Here is a 22,076-nt window from a genome sequence, read left to right as displayed (position 1 = left end):
GTGGAAATCTTCTGTAAGCTGTTTCAGAGCAGCTTTATCAGCCATGCAGCAAATACTGTGACAGTGTAGAAGCTTGCTTTTCTTGTGAGACCACTAAAGAAGGTCATTGAATAACTAATGGTCTATTACAAACAATGAAATAAGAGACTTCAGTGGGAAGCCTCCAGCTTTTAAAATAATAAATCAAATTAAGGATGTGGAAATTATGAAAATTTTTTTTTTGAGAATGACGTATTATAACTTGCAAGAAACATGCTTTCAACACCTGATAATGACAGGAGTGTCACTAAAAGAGAACTCTGTGACAAAGTATTTCCCATTAAAACATAAGGAAACGTGTAACTTGTGAATACACCACCACATACTTCACCTGTTTATGAATAATGGTATCATTCTGGCTGTTTTATTCTACATTTAAGCCTCACTGTCATGCTTTAAAGAGCTTCCTGTTACTTTCCCCTCTCTTTAACAATAGCAGCAATTTCTGAGAAGAGAGATTTCATCTTCTGCATGTCTGCTCATTGTTCCAAGGAGGAGCTCGTTAACCCCCTCACAATGGAGAATAAAATAGTGATGAAATTGCCAGAAACAGTTCCAACTACTTTCTCCCCTTCCTGAACTGAGCAAAAGGCATTTTATATTGTCTTACCTTTATGGTTTTGGTCTGGAGTCTGAGTCCATTTAAAGTGTTAATGGCTTTCTCTGCATCCTTTGGATCAATGTAGTTAACGAATCCATACCCTAAACTCTGCCCTGTTGAAACACAAGAAATAAAGAAAAAAGGACTCAGTATTTTTTAGCACAGGAACAACTTTCCAAGAGTGGAAGCACAATTTTCTTACACTGTTTACTTCATCCCTGCTTTCTCTTACAATCTCTATGCTGTTTTTCACCATTTCTTTGTCTCCTTAATACAGGGGGAGCCATCATAACTTTAAATTGCTGCTCTAAAGATCCTTCTGTAAGAACAAGAAGCAGCAACCCCTTGCCCTCCCTTCCCCAGGAGTTAACTGAAAAGCACCTATGAGGCTTGACAGCAACAGAATTGTGTAATAGTTTTGTGCTGAGCTCCTAATAAATATAACTGGCTGACCTGTCAGTAACAAGGCCACCTCTTAGAATTAAATAAACACACACATAATTTTGCTGCTTGTTTATAAACAAGTCTTGAAGTATTTAAACCCCCAAATTAGGAAACTGCATTTTTACACTTGAAGGAGCTGAGGAACAGAAAACCATCTTTACATCTTGTTTTACTGCTCAGTGAGCAGCCAGTAAATAGGAGAAGGGACAGCCCAAATTGCAGCTGGGTGAGGGACTCCAGGGATCATGGACACACACAGGGCTGTGAGATCCCACTCCACAGCGATCTTTCCCCAATGCCCAAGCAGTGGCTTTGCAGCACCAATTCTATTAATGCAACGTGACAGACAGCCGCTTCCAGATCCCTTCCTTCCAGCATCCTACTGAACTTGTTTTGCATGTTTGGAAAACAAAGCTTTTTTTTTTGTAAAGGGATATGAACTTAGAGATACACACAGATAATCACATTTCAAGAATCAGCTATAGCCCAAGCAGGCACAGGTGAATGGCCCTGTATTCCCACCATGCTCCTTCTCATACACCCTCCTGTGAATCTGGAGCACAGCAAGCCAAAAATCCACCTCTCTCTCAGCCACTGATGTGCAGGGGATCAAAATGCTCCTGCTCACAGGCAGTGAGAAAGGAAACACGTGAAAATCCCTCCCAAGGAGAGGAGCAGCATTTGTGGAGATTTCTAGCCACAGGAGCAGCAAGCAGCAGCCCAGCTCCTGCTCACCAGGAGGACGGGGAGGTTGGGAAGGCAGCTGCACACCAAGTGCCTTGATGTCCCCTGGAGGCACAGATCCTGCATCCCAGCACAAAGCTTTGTTTCTTTGTCTCCTGGACTACAAAAAAGCATCTGTGTGTTTCTCAAAGTCAGACGCCACCAAAAATACAGCGTTTGCTGTAACACAAATACAGGGAGCGCTTCTGTCTTACGAAATCAGATCAAAGCCCTAAAAGCTGCTAACTATGCAATGGAAGGCTTTAAAAATCCATGGAAACACTGCAGTTCATGCCTGAAATGCCCACATGCAGGCTTAAGGATAAGAAATGGCTATTTTAACATACAATACAGCGAGGGAGCAATTCCATCCCATCAATTTAACTTGAGAAAAAAGTATAAAAATGTACTTGGTCTTCCTGGAGAGCTGAACTAATCTCAACAAAAATATTCTTACCCAAGTTACATGACATTAACCAAGAATGACCTGAAGTCTGGCTGAGCACAAAGCCTGGAGCAGAAATACTGTAGAGATACTTTCCCTGCCATGCCTTCCTCTGCTTGCCTACCTGAGGTATTTTATCCAGCCCCAATCCCTGTGCCTCCAAACATATCAAATCTTTGATATATTTAATCCTAAACAATCCTAGGGAGAGGAAAGCGATTATCTAGGAAACAAACATATTTTTCTGGGGGGAAGGAGACTCAAGGATCAGAGCTTGGATAACCTGTTTGTATCCTTTTCCTGTTAATCATCTCTGGACTTCAGAGGTACAAGGAAAGCAGGAGTAGGTGATGTGAGATTGGGATTTATGTCCCATGGCTGATCCTGGGCTTCCATGTCCAGCCACTGCTATTCATTCTCAAGGCACATGGACTGATCAACCTCTACAATGTATACACTGTTTTGCAACAATCTCCCACAGAAACAAACATTCTCACTTCTGAAAATACTTGCACAAGAGACACCATGGACAGCAAACTCACACACAGCACTACCAGTAAGAAAGGGAAATAAATGGCAAAACAAGAAAATAATGAGATTACAATTACACAGAACCCTTTTTTGAGTCCCCCAGTAACATTCAAGTTATCTAAATATCATCATCTCTCATTCTCACTACCAACTGGCAGCAGATTAATATATTTTCTCCATGGTGAAGGACAACAAATACCTAAACGAACAAAGCTGGTCTTGTCTGTATCCAGGACTGCAGAACCTGGCTTAATGAAAACCACTACACTGTCATATCATTTTTCTTTCAAATAACAGGTCTGCAGAAACATGATTTCTTCTTAGTGTACATAGTCCTGAACATCAGGAAATATATGAAATTTCTAACAGGATTGCAGGCCTGTTACTCAGAAGCATTTGGTTATGAATTCATACCCCACTGATTGGTATATTAGCTGTACTGTACTCTCACAAAAAAGGGTGAATGCTCAGAATTTTGAGCACTGAATTTCTGTTAATTCAAGGAACATCCCTTTTATCTTAAAAACTCTCAAACTCCACACCCCTCACAGCCCATTGAAATCTCAGTGCAGTTGTTTCCATCAGCAAATTCCTTCTGCTGCTTCCTGGCATAGACCTCACTGTATCAGTGAAGCTGAAGAGAGGAAACCTTGCCATTAAGAGTTTTCAACTTCCAAAGTGTATTTTGCTTGGTCACTTTGTATTTTCAATCATCTCTCCTAAATATTATCATGTGTTTGAACACTGACACCAACACCCCAGTCTCAAAAAATTGAGAAGAAAAACTCAAGATGAGTTTTTTGTCTGTGAAAAGCTTTATGACTGTGGCAAACATCATAAAGTTTTACTGTGATAAACATTTACAGTTAAGAAGCCAAAAAAAATTATACAGGCAAGTAAAAACGTGAGTTTCAAATTCCTCTCAAGAGCAAATGCACCTTATGTCAGACAAAACCAGACTCTAGCTATGAAAGAAATAAAAACTGTTCCAAGATGAAGAAATGAAAGGATTTGTTCCAGAATACAGTAAACAGTATGAACTTGCCTATTTTCTTCATCATGTACTCTTACTGCATGTACTCCAAAAGGGTAACACTTCTTTGGACACAATCTGGCAGCACAAAGCAAGCAGCTGGACCTCTCAGTGGGATCCCACACAGACACTGTAGTTCATTCCCATGCTACACTTCCCAGGAACAGCACCGTAAATAGTAAATATTTTCTGTGATTTGGAATCCAATAGTTCATCACATGCTGTGATTCAGTAGGTCAGGCAAGAGATATTTCTAGATGATCCTAAAACAACACCTTGTTATCTTGCTATTCCCACTGCTCTTTCCGAATGTTTTCTCTAGCAGCTGAAAATGTATAGTGGACCTCCCAGAATCTGGTAAGGAATAAATCTAAAAATGAGCAGTAACAGGGTTAGAAGTTATCAAGGACTTGACAGTCTTAAAAAAAAAACAGGCAAAGCCAAGCTCAAGCTGGTAATGTACATGTTTTGCATTTGAGAAAGTTCAATTTCAGAGCTGAAAGTTATGCTTAAAACAAGTCAGGAGAAAGATAGAAAAAAAATCAATTTACCCTGTATCATTTATCCATACATGCAAAAAACTGCAAGTGTTAAAAATGCAGTGTCAAAGAGACCTGTACCTTTCTTCACTTCCTCTGTAAGCCTGTCTGCTTTGGCCAATTCCATATTTATATTGAGGTAAATGAAAAACACTTAGTTAGAACAGATATGCCTTAGAAAACAGATTAAAAAAAGGCATAAAACCCCTCTGGCTAGTGAAGGTTGGAATAACAAATTATTTTTTTTATGTTACAGAAAAAAGATCCCTTAACACTCAACCTGACTCACCAGGTGATACTAATAGTAACAGTACAGAGACAACAGGCATTATGTACACCTGAAAAAGTATGTGAAGATATAACTAGCAAACCAGGTGAATGCTGAACAGGAGCTCCTAAAATTATATATGTTTAAATGAAATGATCTGGATTACTTGCAGAGAACAGACTCCAAAAAAAGGGAGCTCATGGCTCTCTTTTGTGATCAATTAATTTCAGGAACCTGGAAGAAAAATGTTTGCACTGAAATTCAAAGAGGGAAGACTGGATGGAACAAGTACTCACAGGTTCAGCAGTCCAATGCCAAGCAAGGCAAAATTACAGAATATTCAATACTGGGCTTTAATAATAAAGAATTAGTGAGGGGTAATAAAATCAATGTCAATCAAATTAAGTCTATGGAAAATAGATTCTGTCAAACTAAACTGACAAGCTTCTTGATGAGATTACAAGTTTGACCTATAAATTTTAAGAATGCCATTAAATCAACATTGATATACTTGGTCTTCTCTAAAGGACTTGATTTGGTACTGCTTATTAATTGACTAAAACAAAATTAACATGGCACACATTAAATGGATTAAAAAAGCCAACAGATCTCTTACTGGGAATTGTGAACAGGAAATCACAAGAAAGATGCTTTCCTACAGGTCTGTCTCAGGAAACAGATCTTGGCCTTAAATTGTTTATTTCCACCAGTAAGTGGAAAAAACCCAAACTCCTTGCTTGAGAAAATCGACTGCAGAAAGACAGGAAGAGGAGAGGATGAGTACAAAGAGGACAGAGGGAAGGTACAAAGCAATTTAAGTTCCTCAGTAAACCACAAATACACACATTTACACAGCACAAAGATTACACCTTGACAAACCAAGTTAACTGTGGCTTGCTTTAGGAACACCGAAATGAAAGACTGACACAGGCTACAAGCCTGCAACACTGGCAACAAGAGTTTAAACTGTTCTTGCTATAGAAGTCACACAATCAGAAAGGGAAAGAAAAAATTGCTGGTTCTGATCTGCCTGTGCTTTGCTGAGGAAGAGCCCAGTCCTGGTACACGTTCTCCAAGCAAGACACCGGTGCCTTGGAGATGGGGCCACGAGACCTGACTACAGCACAGGAACTCTTTCAGTTGAGATAAGGGGGTCAAATCTGCATACCTGATCAAAAAAGTTCTGATAGTAATTTGAATGAAGCTGAACCTGAACACTACTATACTAGCATTCACCTGGAGTACAAATTTATTTTTTCTTACTAATGTCTGCCCATGGAGTTATGTAGCCCAAGTCCCACTGCTTGGCAGGTGAAACCAGACTAGAAACAATACAGCAATACAGCAAATATGCTGTTTTCCTGTGGAAGCCATTTGCTCTGTTTTTGACATTGAAAGTAACATGAATTTAAGTACCTACCAACCATTTTGTCAGTTCTACCACTGGAAATTCTGAAGGCTCGATTTTATTTTTTTTTTCCCTGAAAACTATGCTCTAGCTCAAGCAGAAATTAATCCAGGGAACGTTTTGGCAAGGTGTGTTAAGTACTCTATAATCTCTTCTACTCTACAAATACACTATTCCTGCTGGTTCTATGAAGAACAGTCATTGCCACAAGCAAAGCAAAAGCAAGCTACTTCCTCAGAAAGTCTGAAGCCTTCCTATTGCAGGAAACTAACAGCAACTTAGCAATGAGTATAACTTAATTGCCCACCTATGACCAGGTAAGTTAAAAAAAATTGTTAGAAAGATCTTTTATATTTGTAAGTAAGTTACTGTCGAATGTCACGTCACATTAAAGGACTGTGGCGCCCACTATAAGCAATCACTCATGAGAACAAGCACCAAATGGGACAGCAGCAATCCAAACTGCCTTAAATTGTGGTTTTGTTGTCCCCTGCCCAAATGTAAAACCTAATTAAAGCTGCCCTCCTGACAGCCGTACCGCGAGCGCCGCTGCTTCCCTGACACAATCCCTCCCTTCAGAAGTAGGGCACGTCTGACAGCTCATCTCGCATCAGCCAGGCAGGAGCCGTCAGACACTAACAGCCTTCAGTCACTGCCTTTGGGAACAAAAGATAAATAATGCTCACCACGAACTCTCTGCATCTCCCCAGATCCATTTTGGCCCGTTCAAACCTCGGTAAGATTTAGGGAAGAAACTGGTCACGGGGTAAGCTTCTCTCTATTGTAAAAGCTCGGTGCAACTCGCTGTCCACCTGTGGCTCTTCCAAGCAAACCTGCACATACTCTTCCACTTGTCCCAGTGTTTCTCAAGGCTGAGATGTTTGTAATAAACAGCACCTATGGATGGCTGGCAGGGAGAGTGCTTTCTGTCTTAAGCAAGAGTAACCAAAGAATTCTGACATTCAAGGCAATCCCTGCTCCAGCTGGCAGGTCCATTTCAGAACACCACCCTGTGAGCTTTCAAACCAATTCAGAAGTGTTTTAAACACATTCCTGAGATGAAAAAGGAATGACTGCAACTTCTATGAAAAGCCATATGAAGCAGACTTTTGGAGAAGGTTACATAAATACCCTTGAGATGATATATTCATATTGTACAAAGAGGGTCAAGTGAAATGACTTTTTTTTTCTTGTTGTTTCCACAACAGTTACCAACAAATAGAGCTGTTCACTTAAAAAAGGAGGTAAAGCTATAGAGAGAAAATTCAGATCAAGGGAAAATGAGATTGGATCATGAGACCAGTTCTAAACCTGCTCCATGTCTAACACTTTTTTATATCAGTAATGTCATTCATTCATCCTCCACCTTTTTCCCAAGGACAATCACCCGCTGTCACCCCAACAAATGCACACTGCAGTCTCAGGAGGGCAAACCAGGAGGGAAGCATCTTCTGCACCATGCTCCTAGGACCAAACAATTAAGCTAAGGCTGTCACTGTCACAATTCACTGCAAGCCATCTATGAAGGGTAACTTGTTCTGTGCTTAGTGCAGCTCTATCACAACATCCATTTAGTCTATAGCTTATTTACAATACAGACTACTTATGTTTGTACAAACTAGGATTTGTTTAATATGTTGTCCATTAACAACAAGAAAGCATTCTCCCCTTATTAACCCTCACTTTTACAAGAATTTAGGGAAAAATGCACCATCTTTCTCAAAGCAAAAAAACCAGACAAGCATGAGTGATAAATCACTTGGCTTTTGTCTTTTGCAGGAAGGTGGTAGGGTACAAGCTTTGATTAGGAACCTTCCACCAAATTACTGTACTTGGATTATCTTTAGTTCTTTTGAAAAGATCACACTTTTACATTAGAAAGGTCAGCTGAATTTAAATTAAATCCAACCTAGAGCCCCAGATAGGGTGTGATGCTACAGTGCACCTACAAGCAAGAAGCATGGCCTGTCCTCAGTTTAAAACAGCCATCAGCATTATGGGAGTTCAATAGATCCTTCTTAAAACACTGCTGGAGAGGAAAGCCAGATTGAAGACTAACAGTGAAATACACTTTTAACAGATTTCCTCCTAAGAAACATGCCTATAGTTTCACAAAAAAATAAAAAAAGTAAAGCTAACCCCAAACCTCTGGGAAAAATCCTCTATGTTCCATAGCAAGAACACCTGCAAAGGCTACACAATGACACAGATCCTCAGATGGCACAAGATCCCTCAAGCAAAGTCTCCTCCCCAGGCATCAGAACCCTGATACCTAAAGAGCAATGGCCCTCCCCATCAGGTATCTGCACAGAGAAAATTCCTGTTGCTGCCTTAATGCCAGAGAGACTCAGATAAAAGCTCATTCATGCAGGAGTGAGGCCTTTTTCGGGGAGCTCGAGGGGAGACATGAGTTGCACAATGAGGTCCCACGGGAGCCCTATGCACACAGGATTTAATAAACTCCAGCCCAAGTGGAAGGGGCTCCTTTGCACCAGGCCTTCCCCAACAGAGGCGCTGCTACGTGATTAAAAAATCCCCCAAAGGAAGCCCTTGCAAACAGTGTGCTACATCCCACGTAAAACTCTCCCTCGGGGAGAGGATAAGAGAGGGAAAATGAACCAGACATACAGACACCACTCACTCAATTTTAATATCTGAATGGGAAGTGCCAGATACCATGACAACAAGCCTAGGAAAATAAAAGGGGAATAAAAAGAAGCGTTGCCCAAAATGTGAAACATATCCTATAAATGTAGCTAAAGCAAATTATTAGTGCTGGTGAGGTAACTGCAAGTCCTGGGCCTTCACATGTCACTGGAAGGGAACCATGAGGACCTGGAGACAGTGACCTCAAAATCAAAGCAAGACTCCCCAAAGCCATCTCCAAGCTCCCCACAACAGGAAGAAATATTCATCCAGCACCTTGAGTTAGAAAGCTTGATTTGGCCAGGCAGTGCCAGAGGAGATTACAGGAGTTTTGTCTTCTTCCGTAGTTCTGACAAATCTCTTAATGCAAGATGGTGTAATTTAATGTCCTGATTTTCAGAGATGCTGAAGCAGTAGCAGTTCTTGTGTAAATTAAATACCAATTGACAGTAACTGCCATTTTTCAAAATTAGATACAGAAATTTTCACTTTAGAATGGCCCCATATATCCAACTCAGAACACAACAAAGCACGCTTTGACAGCCAGCTGCTGCCCAGTGCACCACCAGATCCTTCCAAAAATTCTACCCCCACAGAAACTTCAAGGGGACTTCCAGAACCATGCAACTACTCAATTTTATACGTGACCACACCAGCAAAGAAAGACACACCTGCTCTTGAAAATCATGTCTCACAGTCTCCTAAAGGCTCTGATCATTTCAGATGTTCTGCATCTCACCTGAAACAAGGCTTTGCTTTTAACCTGCAAGACTACAGAGTTCAACCAAGTCAGCTGTGCCACTGCTGTGCTTGAGGACATGGACTACTCTGCATGCAAAGCTTAAGTGGCAGTTCACAACAGATGCTGCTGACTTGGCTGGAGTCCTCTGTGGTTCCCATTACCAGAGCATGGAAGCGTTTTACCTCTGAAACACACCTTTCCTCACAAATACCACTGAGGAAAGCACTTTTATTCCTGTTATGGAGGAGGAAAACTGAAAGGCATCGTGATTTCCAGGGTGAACTTGGACAGAATAACTCAGCCACTAAAACAGGGAGCTAAAACTGCAGCTCCCCCACTCTGAGACTGGAACCTTATCATTGGCCCATTGAGAGTTGTGCTGGGCTAGAGATATCTTGTAAACAACACACACATTTCATGCTCTGTAGAATACATTATCCTCCTTTTTCTTTTTTGTTTGCTTGCTTTTATCAAGTTTCTTTAAATGCAAAACTGGATTTTCAGCATGGGTGTGTTCATACTACTGCAAGCAACTGATTAAGTAGGTTTTGAAAAGCTACTGCTCCTGACATACACAAGACAAGTGAGTTCCATTTCTGAACAAATATTTGGATTTTGCTTCCCTCAGTTGACATCTCTTGCTTCCCTTCTTTTCATCTTCTCCTCCCCCTTCCTTCAAGGAGCACACAGCCTCTGAATTAGCAGCTGTTCTGAGAAGAGCAAGGCTGCACTCCTCCCCGCTTTGTCCCAGAACAGAACAGGGACTGTACTATAAAAATCCAGTGTTCAGGGGACAGGCATGAATGGACAAGAAACAGCCATGACTTGTCTATCCTGAACAGTAAATTCAATGCTGAAGAGACGACTTAAACACAAGAATGCAGACATTAGAAACAAACAGGCTAAGTGAAAACAAGATTCAGTGAGAAAAAGTGAAAACAAATAGAACCAGGAAAAAAAGCCCTGAAAGATGTAGCAACACAAAAATTGTTATCAGCAGTGTGGGAAAAAAAAAAATCTGCAAAAGGAATTAAAGAAGTCACTGCATTATATTAAGCATGCAATACATTGTGGGAAACAGTTCTCATCCAAAACAGGGGATGTCACACTTGGGAGAAAAGACACAGCATCATTGGACAAGCAGTACAAAAGAATGGTAAAGACCACACAATTCCAACAAGGAATGTAAGTAACCACAGAAAAGGAAGGCAACAAACTGAAGGTAAATTTCTGTAGTCACCACGTTTTTAAAGGAAGACCTAAGGCTCAAGAGGGAGTTGAGACACAACTTAGAAGTGTCCAGTGCTAAAACACTAAAACACGGGATCCTTTAATGAAATTTGACCAAAGGGACATACAAAAGCCTAGAGATACTTCTAATATGTCAAGACTATGACTGGAGATGAAATATTAGAAGTGTGCTACTTTTAATACTGTTACTCAAAAGAAGATGAAATTATAATAGGGTAGAGAAAGAATCATAGACTGGAACCAAAGAGAAAAGGCAGTCCAAGAGCCTGAGCCAGCAGGTCACAGAAGAGGCACATTCTTCATTACAGCAGATCTATTTTCCTTCCTGCACACCATCTCAAATGCTGGCACTTCTGAAATTTAGATGAAAGCAGAATGCAACTAAAAATTTAATACTGAACAATGGACCAGAAGCTTAAGGCAAACCAAAAGAAACAGAATGATTACTCACTGGTCAGGCTCCAACCAAAGGCACAGTAAGTTCAGATCACTGTGAGCCCATACTGTACCACATACAATGTTTTGGTAAAAATATACCAAACTTGTGTGAAAAAGGGCAATGCCAGACACCCAGAGTCAAAGCTTATGAGAAGCTCCACTAGAAAATGATGGCAGTGAGTGGTAGAAGAAAGGCAGAAGGACAGAGCCTGTACACAGACCAAGGTTCCTACTTCCATGAAGAGTCAGAAAACAGCAGAGTGGAAAGAGTCCTGGCTCAACAAAGATCTTGGTTCACAGGCAAGAGATTTTTAATAAAAAAGGCCAAGGACACACTCTGTCAATAAGAAGGAAGCAAGCAGAGGACATGGGGAAAGACACAGCTAAGATCTGTAAACATCAATTCATCATCAAACTTGGAATCATTTCATGTAGAAGTGGTGGCAGTAATGCTTCCAGTCTAAAAGAAATGGCAGAGGAACATAAAACTGGAGAAAAACAAGAGTACATTTTGCAAAACAAGAATATTAAGTAGGACATATTATACTGCAGCATCAATATCTAAAAGCTGTTTGGCTGTAAATTCAAAAAGCCCTGGTAATTTTGTCATTAAATTATTTAATTCAGCAACATTTCAGGTTTTGTACCTCAGCCTCTGTCAAACAGCAAAAAATCAAAAGCCACAACAATACTAACAAATTTCCCAGTAATTCAGAAGAATGACTCTCAATACACCTGTTTTCTCTCATCAACAGCCTGCTAATTAAACTCTGAGCTCAACTAACCACTTTTTCCAATGCACAGAAGAAAGTAATTTATTACAGACCGGAATACAAAATTTAATATTAACAACACAACTCGTGACTGCAGCATTTTTAATCTGATCAGCAGAAACATAAATAAAAGCTGCAACCTGACAGCTAAGAAGGTTAATCTGTAATAGTTAGATTTACGTAGATTACTTTACACAGCATCTGGAAAGATGCTGAGAAAGGTAAAGTTACTTTATCATATTCTAAAACATGCTACCTATAATAATTTTGCTATGCATTGATATATAGACTGTAGGGAGCCTCACCACAAAATTTGTTTCAGCTTTAAGACAGTACTTCCAAAAATTTTAAAGCAAAACCAAGATGGTTTCAAATGTTTATAATATTCCTTTTAGATACCTGCAGGTAACAGAAGTACTGAAAACAACTTCAAGGAGAAAATATTATGACTTTGTGTGCACATACTACTTAGTTGTATCACTTAATCTTGGTAATTTTTCTGAGAAGAATATTAGCATGAATATGCTCCTCAGTAAATTTTCTCCAGCACAAAAATGTCAAGGTAGCAGATTTAATCTGTATCAGCTAACACCTTCCATTCTGACATTATCTACATGTATGGCATTGGATATACCACTGACTGATGCCATTGTTGGCTGACCACCACTAAAAACAGTGCAATTTCTGTGATACATAACTCTTATAAAAGGCTTTTCACAATATTAAACACGTAGGTGGTAAAGAAGCTTGTTCCTTTTGTTTCCAGTTTGGCAGAATACTTAACCTGGAGCGAGTGACTACCACAATACTACCAAAAACCAAAATGAAGGTAGCAGAGCAGCTATTCCAATGCAGCAGAAACCATAAGGGAAAAATATGTTACCAGTCAAGCTCCCAAGCTGTTCATGTTTGGGGCTGGGTTTTTTATTTTTTATTATTTTTTTTTTTAAGACAAAGTGGCTTCCAGAGCAGGAAAATGTTTAAAGAAACAGAACTGGGCAAAGATATGCACTGGTAAATAGGAATGACACAGATACAGCAAGTAGGAGAACAGAGAAGTCTAAAAAAGGAACTGCTGGAGAATACTTCTTGTTACATGTCCTATCTTCTCATGCCCTACCTACCGTCCTCACAGCCAGGAAAGTCAATACACCCCCTCCATCCAGCCAACAGCTTCCCAGGGAAGGAGGAGGCAGCCTCATTTTTTGGGTCCTAGAATTCTGTAGAAAAAGGAAGGAAGCCTGTTGATGCCTAACTTAAGGTATTTCCAAATGTGTTTGCACATTTATCTGAATAGGGCAGCAGGGAGATTAGAGCTGTACTGCAGGAACAGCAGCCTCTCTAGTACAGCAACAATTAATCACACTGGCAATGCTGCCATTTGTTTGCTTGCAGGTGAGTATGACGCAGCTTTTTGTCCATCTGCTTTTGCAACACCCCTTGAAAACCATCTAACTGGAAAAAAAAAAGCAGTTTGGGCTCTTGTGAATAAAAGCACTAAGTGTTCAGTCTTTCTCCCCTCAAGCTGATATATTCCACTGATTAAAGAGATACTGAGAGTCATAAGAAAAGTACTGGGTCAGAGCAGAAGTCTGCCTGGTCCAATATCCTGCCTCCAGCAGTACCTGCAAGTCAGTAACTTGCACTGAAATTCCTAGCAGGGACAAGCAGCAACAGCTGCAAAGTCAGTGATGGATCCTGCTCAGGGACAACAGAGAACAGCAGCTACATCACCAGTGTGCAGCAGTGAGTCAGCCAAAGCAGAACCAGTGAGCAAAGCCAAAGAAATGGACACGATGATTTCTTGCACTCTTCTCATAGAATCAGAATTTCACAGGAATGAGAGCAGAGAGTGACCACAAGATTGTGGTATCACAGAAATGGGAAATAAAGTACCTGAACAAAATCAGTCTTAATAGACATGGAGAGATGCAGAAGAGCCCAAACAAAACTCAGGCTGTATCACAAATGGTTTGAATTGTCAAAGGCTGCAGTACCCTATCAATGACTGTTCCAGGAATGAAGCACAGGAGATGAAGAGAATGCTGATGAAATCCAGAGATTTACTGGCAAAGACTGTGCATCAGAGCAACTTCCAATAGCCCAGATTCCTGAGATGGTTATCTGTGCTGACTCTAAGCACAGGACTGCCAGTGAGCTGCACACAAAGGTTGCTGGACCTCCCAGTTCAGCAAGAGAAACTCTGCTTCAAGCAGGAGAAAAGAGGAGGTGGTGAACAGCGTTAAGGATATAGAAAACACCCTCTCCATATATCCTTGTGTGTAAACAGCAAAATTAGAAGTTAAGAACATTTAACTGTAAGAATTTAAAATGATGGCCCAAGTTTTTAATCAATGATATTGAACCTTTGAAGATTTCTGGAAGCAAAGGAGGAAAAAAAAAAAAAGATTTAAGGCCAGGCAAGACCTTCATGCAGTAAATATCCCATAAGGAACTTTGCCCTCTACAAATGGCATATCACTTGACAAACAGATAGAAAAGAGGTTGGCTTGATCATGTAAATGGGTGTTTCTTCAAGTCACAGAGTAACTCCAAAAGCAAGAATCTGAAAGACACACTCTGAGGGGATGGAACCTGAATGATTATTTTGATCAGTTTAGGGACAGCACATAAACTGAGGTAGCAGAAAACAGAGGAGAGGCAGGAATGCTGAGGACATTCACACCCCTAAGAGCAGCAGATCCCAAAACCAGTCTGAAGGTCTCATGCTGACCATTCCCAGAAGCCAAGGTGAAGATCACCTTGGCAGAACTCTTTTGGCTGCAGAGAAAACAAATGGCTTGCTAGGGGGAAGTCAAATGATGATGGATCAGCTCTGCAAGCCAAAAGGGGCAAGGACTCCCTGGCTCACTGATTCAGAGAATCAGCTACCGCAGGCAGGCCAAGTAACCCCAGTCACGAGTTTACCGAACACCACGTGAAAGTCAAGAACAAACTCCAAATGCAGTGTTGGTGAAGTTAAGCCTTGTGAAAAGGGAAAGCAGGAGGCAGATCACTTTCCAAAGTGTTTGAACTGGTTTTACACACAGGTCACTTCTGTTTCTGGACAAGTTGTGTAGCACAGGGGAATCAGGGAGAGGTGACAGCCAGAGTACAGTTGCTGTGCTGCTCACAGGTGTGGCTGAAGGGCAGAACTCCCTGAGCAGCAGGGAATGGAGAAACGCTGGGAAAGCCAGCCTTGGAGCCCTGACAGGTACCTGGGTATGCTGTCTGCTGCTGCCCCAAAGTCCCCTGCCTCAGCTGGGAGTGCCTTGCTAGTGGCTGACAGTCTCCCAGAGTTTTCCTGGCACTCACATTCCTTTCCTCTCCTTTCTCCTTGGGCTAAAAGGAAAGAAAAGAAAAAGAGTTACAAAGAGCAGCAGCCGAAGCACAGGGTCTGGGCTTCTTGAGGAGAGGGCAGAATGATCCAATAAGGAGAGAACATCACAAGGGTGTCCACTGAAGGGTGGAGTGCCATCAGCAGAGGGTTACACCAGAGCCACTTCACTGGCTGCTCCCTGGGAGACAGCTATCTTCCATGGGGGTGACAGGAGGGATGGAAAAAAAGGTCATAGAGTAGAAGGTCAGCAGACACACTGGAAAGCCTCACTGGTAACCCTGTATCTGGAAGTCAGGATTTCAGAGGTGTAGGCATGCCTGTGCTGTTGAGGAAAATCACACTGGTAATCCTTCCACACTGGGCCTGATGGGAAGATGATGGTATTTACCCAAACCAAGCAGCAAAAACCTGAAGAATATGCTAAATATGCATTAGAGGCATTTAATACACTTCAGAAGCAGCTCAGGATTGAAACTGGTGGAGTTAATTAGAAAGCTCTTTTGCAGCACAAGGGTCATGCCTGCTTGCTTTCTGCCTATTTGCCCCAACGCTCATTTCAATTGCTTTTTTCCAATAATCAAGAAATCAAAATTCTTTTGTTCACCGGCCCAGAGTCTGCAGCAGGCGACTGCAGAGAAGTGATAAAGAAAATGATGGATGCTAATTTGACCGTTTTCCTCAGCGTTCAGCACAGACATCAAACCACACAAAAAACATTTTAGAGATCCAGCAAGGAGATGCTCGCTACTGTTTTTGTGTCTCCCCTCCACCCAGAGCTAAGTTCAGTTACTTAATGCAAATGTTCATTAAAATAATCAATATTTGGGAATTGTCTTGAATCTGCAAGCCCTTAAAATAGGATGTGCAACATGGAAGTTACGTTGATCTCTGCTCCAGAACAGAATATACTTCAGGAAATAAGCTATAAAAATAACTAGGCTATGAAATTAAGATCAATTTATCAAAGGTCTTTAATAACATTCAGAGCCATATATTTAGTCCTTTAAAAATAATTCTAGATTTCAAATTTAAAAGACTCTGAAACATGTCTGGTTTTCCATATCTTTTAATATTTCATTCTCAGCATAAAATGAAAAAATAAAGCATAGTCTGTATCCCATCTCATTAGCAAAAATAATTTTTTCTTTTCAGTTCCAAACTACATTATCTTAGACTTCTGCTTCTCTGGGCACTTGACTTTCAGCTGCACTTACACTGCTCTAACCACTCTTTCCTCACTGCATTTGTCTATGCATTCAACACAAAGAAGTAACTTCCACACAAATCTCCTTTACCTAATAAATACAGTGAGGCCAATGTACAGTCACTTCCTGAAAAACCTAAGGCAATTCACTTAATTTGGTATTATTTTTTCAGACAAAAGAACTCTAGCTGTGTACTCCACTGCATAAATATTTTCCCTATTTCAGCAAATACGAAGTCTTTTGCTTTCAAGGAAGTCAAATGCAAGAATTCCACTGCTTCTTACAGAGATTCCCTACACAGTCAATTTAAGGGGCACTATTAAGTATAGCCTTTAAATGCAATCAAGCCAAATGCCAGAAATATATATACAATTTATGGTGAACACCACAGTATGAAGGCTTTTTTTTCCCCCTCCTTTTATTAATTCTCCTCTTCTACCAGAGCAATGAAATCGCTGCTAACACTCAGTCCAAGGCAACAGGATCTGTGCCAAATAAATGATCAGAGATCAGTGACTAGTTACCACTGCTCTACAGAGAATTACTAAAAACCCCTTCCAAGTCAACAAGGGAATAAACTACCTCTACAAGGTATTTCTCTCCTAAACCCTGTTATTAGGTGGGCTTATGCCATGAGGCATGAGTGTTTACATACTTCCTAAAGAGTTTATAAGTCTTATCTAACATAATCCCTGCATTCTATAATCCTATCTGTTTAATGTATTTTAAGTGGGGAAAACTGCTGGAACCAATAGTATTTCAAAATGGAAGGCAATTCTAAAGCACAATCAAATGAACTGGACATCAAATGCAGAAGTAGTTTATGCTCAGATTAGACTTTCACTCAGATCAGGTACCCTAATGCTAGGTTTCACTGTAAGCTATATTTATCTGCATATGGATCTTTTTTTTTCTACCCACAGGACACTTTTGGCCACCACTTTAAAAAACTTTTAAAGAAAAGACAGATGAAACATTTCCAGCCTTTGTATGTGAATTTTTCAGTGAATACATGTTCTATCTACAACTTCTAAGCATGAATAGCTGTGAACTATTTCCCTTAAAAAAAGAAATCTTTTCTCCCCTTGAAAAAGCAGCACTATTTTACTAATCTGTCTGCAATTTCCAGCTTAAGTGTTTCACCTGCACACATAACCCCATGCAATAGTTACCTATTGTCATGAATTGCATTACCAAAAGCCTGTTCCCTATAATTAAATTTAGCCATTAGTCCCATTTTTCCCTTGTGTCCTTACATTATGATGAGATCCTAGAGTCCTCCTTTGACTCCAACCCAGATGGACCCACTGGGACCTCCTGGTTATCTACTCTTATCATGCCTCAAAACCTCCAATTAAAAGACAAAACTTGGCTGCTGCCTGCTGCAAACACTGGGCTGATACTCGGTGATGTCTGCTTACCAGGGAAAGCTTAGGGGGGGTTTTCCTCCTACTGCACATCTGCCATTGCTTCCCTCCTGGAGAACATGTCCATTCCTGCCTGCCCTCTCTCCTGCCTCCCTGGGCATCACCAGTGTGCAATTAATGGCTTCTGCTCCTGAGGATAGGGACCTTCTTCATCCCTTGCTTTCATACAGTCACCAAATCCAGATGCTGAAATTAAGGCTACTTAATTAAGCTCCAAATTTCAGCAAACTGCAAACACGCAGCTCTGAACAGCATGGTCTAGATAGAAACACACTAGTTCCCCATCACTTGCTGAACAGACTTGGTTAAATAAAATCTAGATCTTTGCTTTTTACAGCAGCACCTTTTCAGTATGGGCTTCTCATTTTACAAAAAAGTTGGAATTTTTTTTTTCTAGAGGGAACATGGTATCAACTCAGTGTGGACAAACTTCTGGGCTGAAGGAGCAGAACAGCCTTCCCAGGTTAACAATTTACTGGATTCCACAAATGAATGAGCACCACACACTTCTCATGTGCAAAATACCCTCCTGTACTCTCATAATGCTGCATGATTTCTGATTCTGACATTTTTACTAGGTTTTGGTTCTTGGATTCTATGCTTGAACATCCAAGGAGTGAACAATCCACAACTTCTAGAGAAGACTACAGGTAAAGCAGTCAGTATTTCTTTTCTCCTTTATACTCATTGATATTTAAACTATATTTACAATGTCGTGATTATTTCTGAACTGCAGTTCATAAATATAAAATACTGAAACTAAAGTGAAAGACTTTGGTCTTTGTACATAATCTTAAAAAAATTGTAAATTCAAAAAGGAACAATCAAAAAAACAACCCAAAACCAACAGAGTTACATTCTGGGCAGAGGAACAACTAAGTTCCTGATTATACATACAAAGAACATCAAACTGTACCACACAGCAGAATTAGGCAAACCCTGCCATGACTTAAGGGATGCACAGAACTCTTGTATCAATAAATATTCTGCTTTACAGTGTTCCTGGAACATTTGAAGGTAAGAAAGATTTGCAAGCCAAAGATTTTTGGATACAAATCATCTGAAGATTCAAAGGTGTAAGCTCCTGGGTAAGTTACAGAGAAACAAAAAAAGGAATCTTAAAAGCTACCAAATGAATTAAAAAATTAATAACAAACATCCCCTTCTCCCACACACAAACTATGTCAACAAGGACAACTCAGTGGGCCAGAAGCACTTACAGTGTCTGACGGACACTACATTGACTGGATCTTTTGTTTGCAAACACAGGACAAAACAAGTTCAGTATTTCTTCTCTGAGAATTCTCATGAATTCAAGCCCTCTCCCTCTGGCGATGAAGATATTTGCAACTGGTTTTCTTCAGACAAAATAAGAAATAAAGAGCATCTGCAACACTCTCTAGCTTAGCATCTCTGGTTAGTGCTGAGCCTCACTCACATCCATCTGAAGCCAAAGGTTTCCTCCCTGAAGTCACCTTCCCTCATCTAATGCTGCTCTAAAATGTTTATGCCACTTAGCTGGTTTTTTTTTAACCCAAGTTCCTTCTCATTTTTTGAGCGCAGCTGATTAAACCTGAACAACTGGGTTGTTGGACGAAATATGCTGTAGCTATGAAACGGTACAGCAGGGACCAGTTTCACTGTTAATTTAAAATGCTAGAATTAATTAGGTAGTGTAAATGAAGAATTTAATAAGCACACTTTACAACCACAAGTTCTGCCTTTATTAAACACCCCTGCCAAATGAAGGCAACTATCTTCAGTCTGTTTTTCCTTGTCTCATTCCCTTAAAATCTCTGCAGTGAAAAAAAAAATCCCAAACCATTTTTGCTATTGCAACCCCTCCCCCACAATTAAAATGTATGCCTGACTTCCATCTCCTCTCTCAAGTCATTAGCATCTTTAAAAAATGCTACTGTATATCCTGCCTGTTCTGAGCAGCTACCAAACAAAACCCAAGTTTACGATTTTGGGTTTTGAATACCAAATTAAAGGCTGTCTTAGAAGCTGTCATTCCTATTCAACTCAGTGTGGTGTACTACCAAATTAGCATAGTTTTTTAGTAAAGGAATATGCTTGTTTTAACATGTGCCTTTCCAAAGCGAGGGGGCAACTTCACAAACCAATTTTATTAAAAACTCCTACTACTGTTCTAAGACTGCAAAAAGATTCGGAGCAGATGACTATTCCTGTCATACATTGTTTAACCAAATTTAAAATTAATAATAGAGTTCAGGTCATGAGTTTCATTAGAGAGATCCAGTATGTTTTAACAGACTTTCTGTAACACCTTTTACCTCCTTGAAAAAAACATTTCAGAAGACTCAACATTATTCAAAAAAAAACCAAAAAAACCTTTGCATCTCCTTGACAGGGGAAATAGAATCTTTTACATGAGCCAATTCAATGCTAGCTAGCTTCAGAAATACATTTGAGGTTTTCTACTATGGTGTTGCCAGGATAACTGTTTAATCATTATTTGGTTTATGACCTTTTCCATTTTTCTTGAAGCAAGCTCTCTACAGCTTTTTATTCTGAATTTTTTTGATTTGCCTGATAATTCAGCCCAGCAAGAAGGAAGCAAACTTACAATATATAAAGACAAACCAGACTTCTAATAGAAAAAACAGTACATTTGTTTGAAGGCATAACGAAACAGAGCATGCTTAGCTTAGATTTATTAAAGCCACAAAATTTTCAACAAACAATGAAAAATCCAAAGGCAGAAAAAAATCTAAACTGTTTCACATCTTCACTGCTTCAGCAATAGCTTAAGAATTTCACTGGGGTTTTTTGCCATAGAGCTTTCACTGTCAGAAAAAATACTTCTATTGATTTTTAATAAGGAGAAAGCAAAGAACCCCTGAAAAGCCAGTCACTCCTCCAGCAGCCTATTGGCATACCTCCACCCCTCCCCTCCCAAAAAAAACCAATCCAGGGGCCTAAAGAAGAACACACTTACACCATGATCCATGATGAGCTGGATATGACCTCAGTGCATTTCCATTTTGTTACTCTCCATGTTCTAAGAACCTTAAAAACATGAACTGCTTCTGGCAAAGGGCTGCATTTGATTTACTGACTCTGAATTCAATATGAGGAATGAGCATGCATCCTCAAATTCAGTTATGATGCACAATGCCTTGATAACAGGCCTGAAAACCTTGGCAGATGAAATTCTGTTTGCAAAACCAGCACAGATAATTTGGAGAACTATTTTTTTTTTTTAATTTGGCTTTTTTGTACTTGTATCACCACTTAAAACAACATGTAGGGGTGATATCCTCAGGGCATCTGTGTAAGTTTTTTTTAAGGAATGGTTCCTTTAAAGTGTTTTAGTGATCAAAGATTTATGGACTTCGTATGGAAAGAAAAAGCATAGGCAAAAAAACTACCAGAGAATATGTCAGAAGATCATATAGCAAATTTCTCACATCTTCAAACAGAAATACAAAGCCTGGAGATGGAATGAAACAAAAAGAATACTGTTCCTAGCTGATGAAGTAATGGCTCTCTGTCCAGAGACAACCCATTCCCTATGAAAACAACACCAAGTATCTAAAGTCTTGAAAATATATTGTAAGAACATTATGAATTTGAGAGATAGTGTAAGAAGTAAAAGCTCATGAAACACCAGATCAAAATTCAAGCTAGGTACCCTAGATTTCTGCAGATGAGGGTTTAATTTCTGCCTGAAATAGCTGAACTAACCTGCAGTTAAATTTTTCAGATCATTTTCAGAATAGAAGAAAAACAAAGCTCTGTAAAAAAAATAAAATAAATAAAAAGTCAATTCCATTTTTCAATCTTCTTTTTAGAACACCCGAAGCTGCAGCCAAATCAGATTTATTGCAATAGATACATCATGGTCAACGTGCTAAAGAAAGCTCTGCTGGACTACACTTGTGAGGACTCAAGCTGCCCTGCAGCTACTGCCATTTGTTATGTGCCTTGTGTTCAACCAGAGCATTGCTGTGTGTCAGGAAGTAAATAAAAAAGAAGCATTGCATGTTGAAAAGCACTAAGCAGATCATCCTAATGCTGTCAATACAATGGCTGCCAGGATGTTACAGAAACAGGTACGAAGGTTTGCATTTTAATTCCTCATCTTCCCATGGTGCCTCTTCCCACAGAGCACACACCCAAGTTGCCAGGAGAGCCTCTGAGGGGAGCTGACGCCTTTTCTGGAACCCTTTCCCTCCCAAGGCTGCTGCTCTCTGTGC

General features: G+C 40.1%; 1 protein-coding gene across 7 annotated transcripts in view; it reads right to left on the bottom strand.

Annotated features, from left to right (window-relative positions):
• ELAVL4 (ELAV like RNA binding protein 4) overlaps positions 1 to 22,076 on the bottom strand; it is an 80,803-nt gene that overhangs the window by 19,197 nt on the left and 39,530 nt on the right. For all 7 annotated transcript variants that reach the window (XM_015635930.3, XM_019007626.2, XM_033516459.1 and 4 more), the window contains exon 3: positions 650 to 753. In XM_015635930.3, the coding sequence (XP_015491416.1) occupies positions 650 to 753 (104 nt within the window). The remainder of the gene's footprint in view (positions 1 to 649; positions 754 to 22,076) is intronic.

Source organism: Parus major, chromosome 8 (assembly GCF_001522545.3).
Source record: "Parus major isolate Abel chromosome 8, Parus_major1.1, whole genome shotgun sequence".
Classification (NCBI taxonomy): domain Eukaryota; kingdom Metazoa; phylum Chordata; class Aves; order Passeriformes; family Paridae; genus Parus; species Parus major.
Note: the sequence above shows the minus strand (reverse complement) of the source record. Positions and strands in the feature narration are given on the sequence as shown.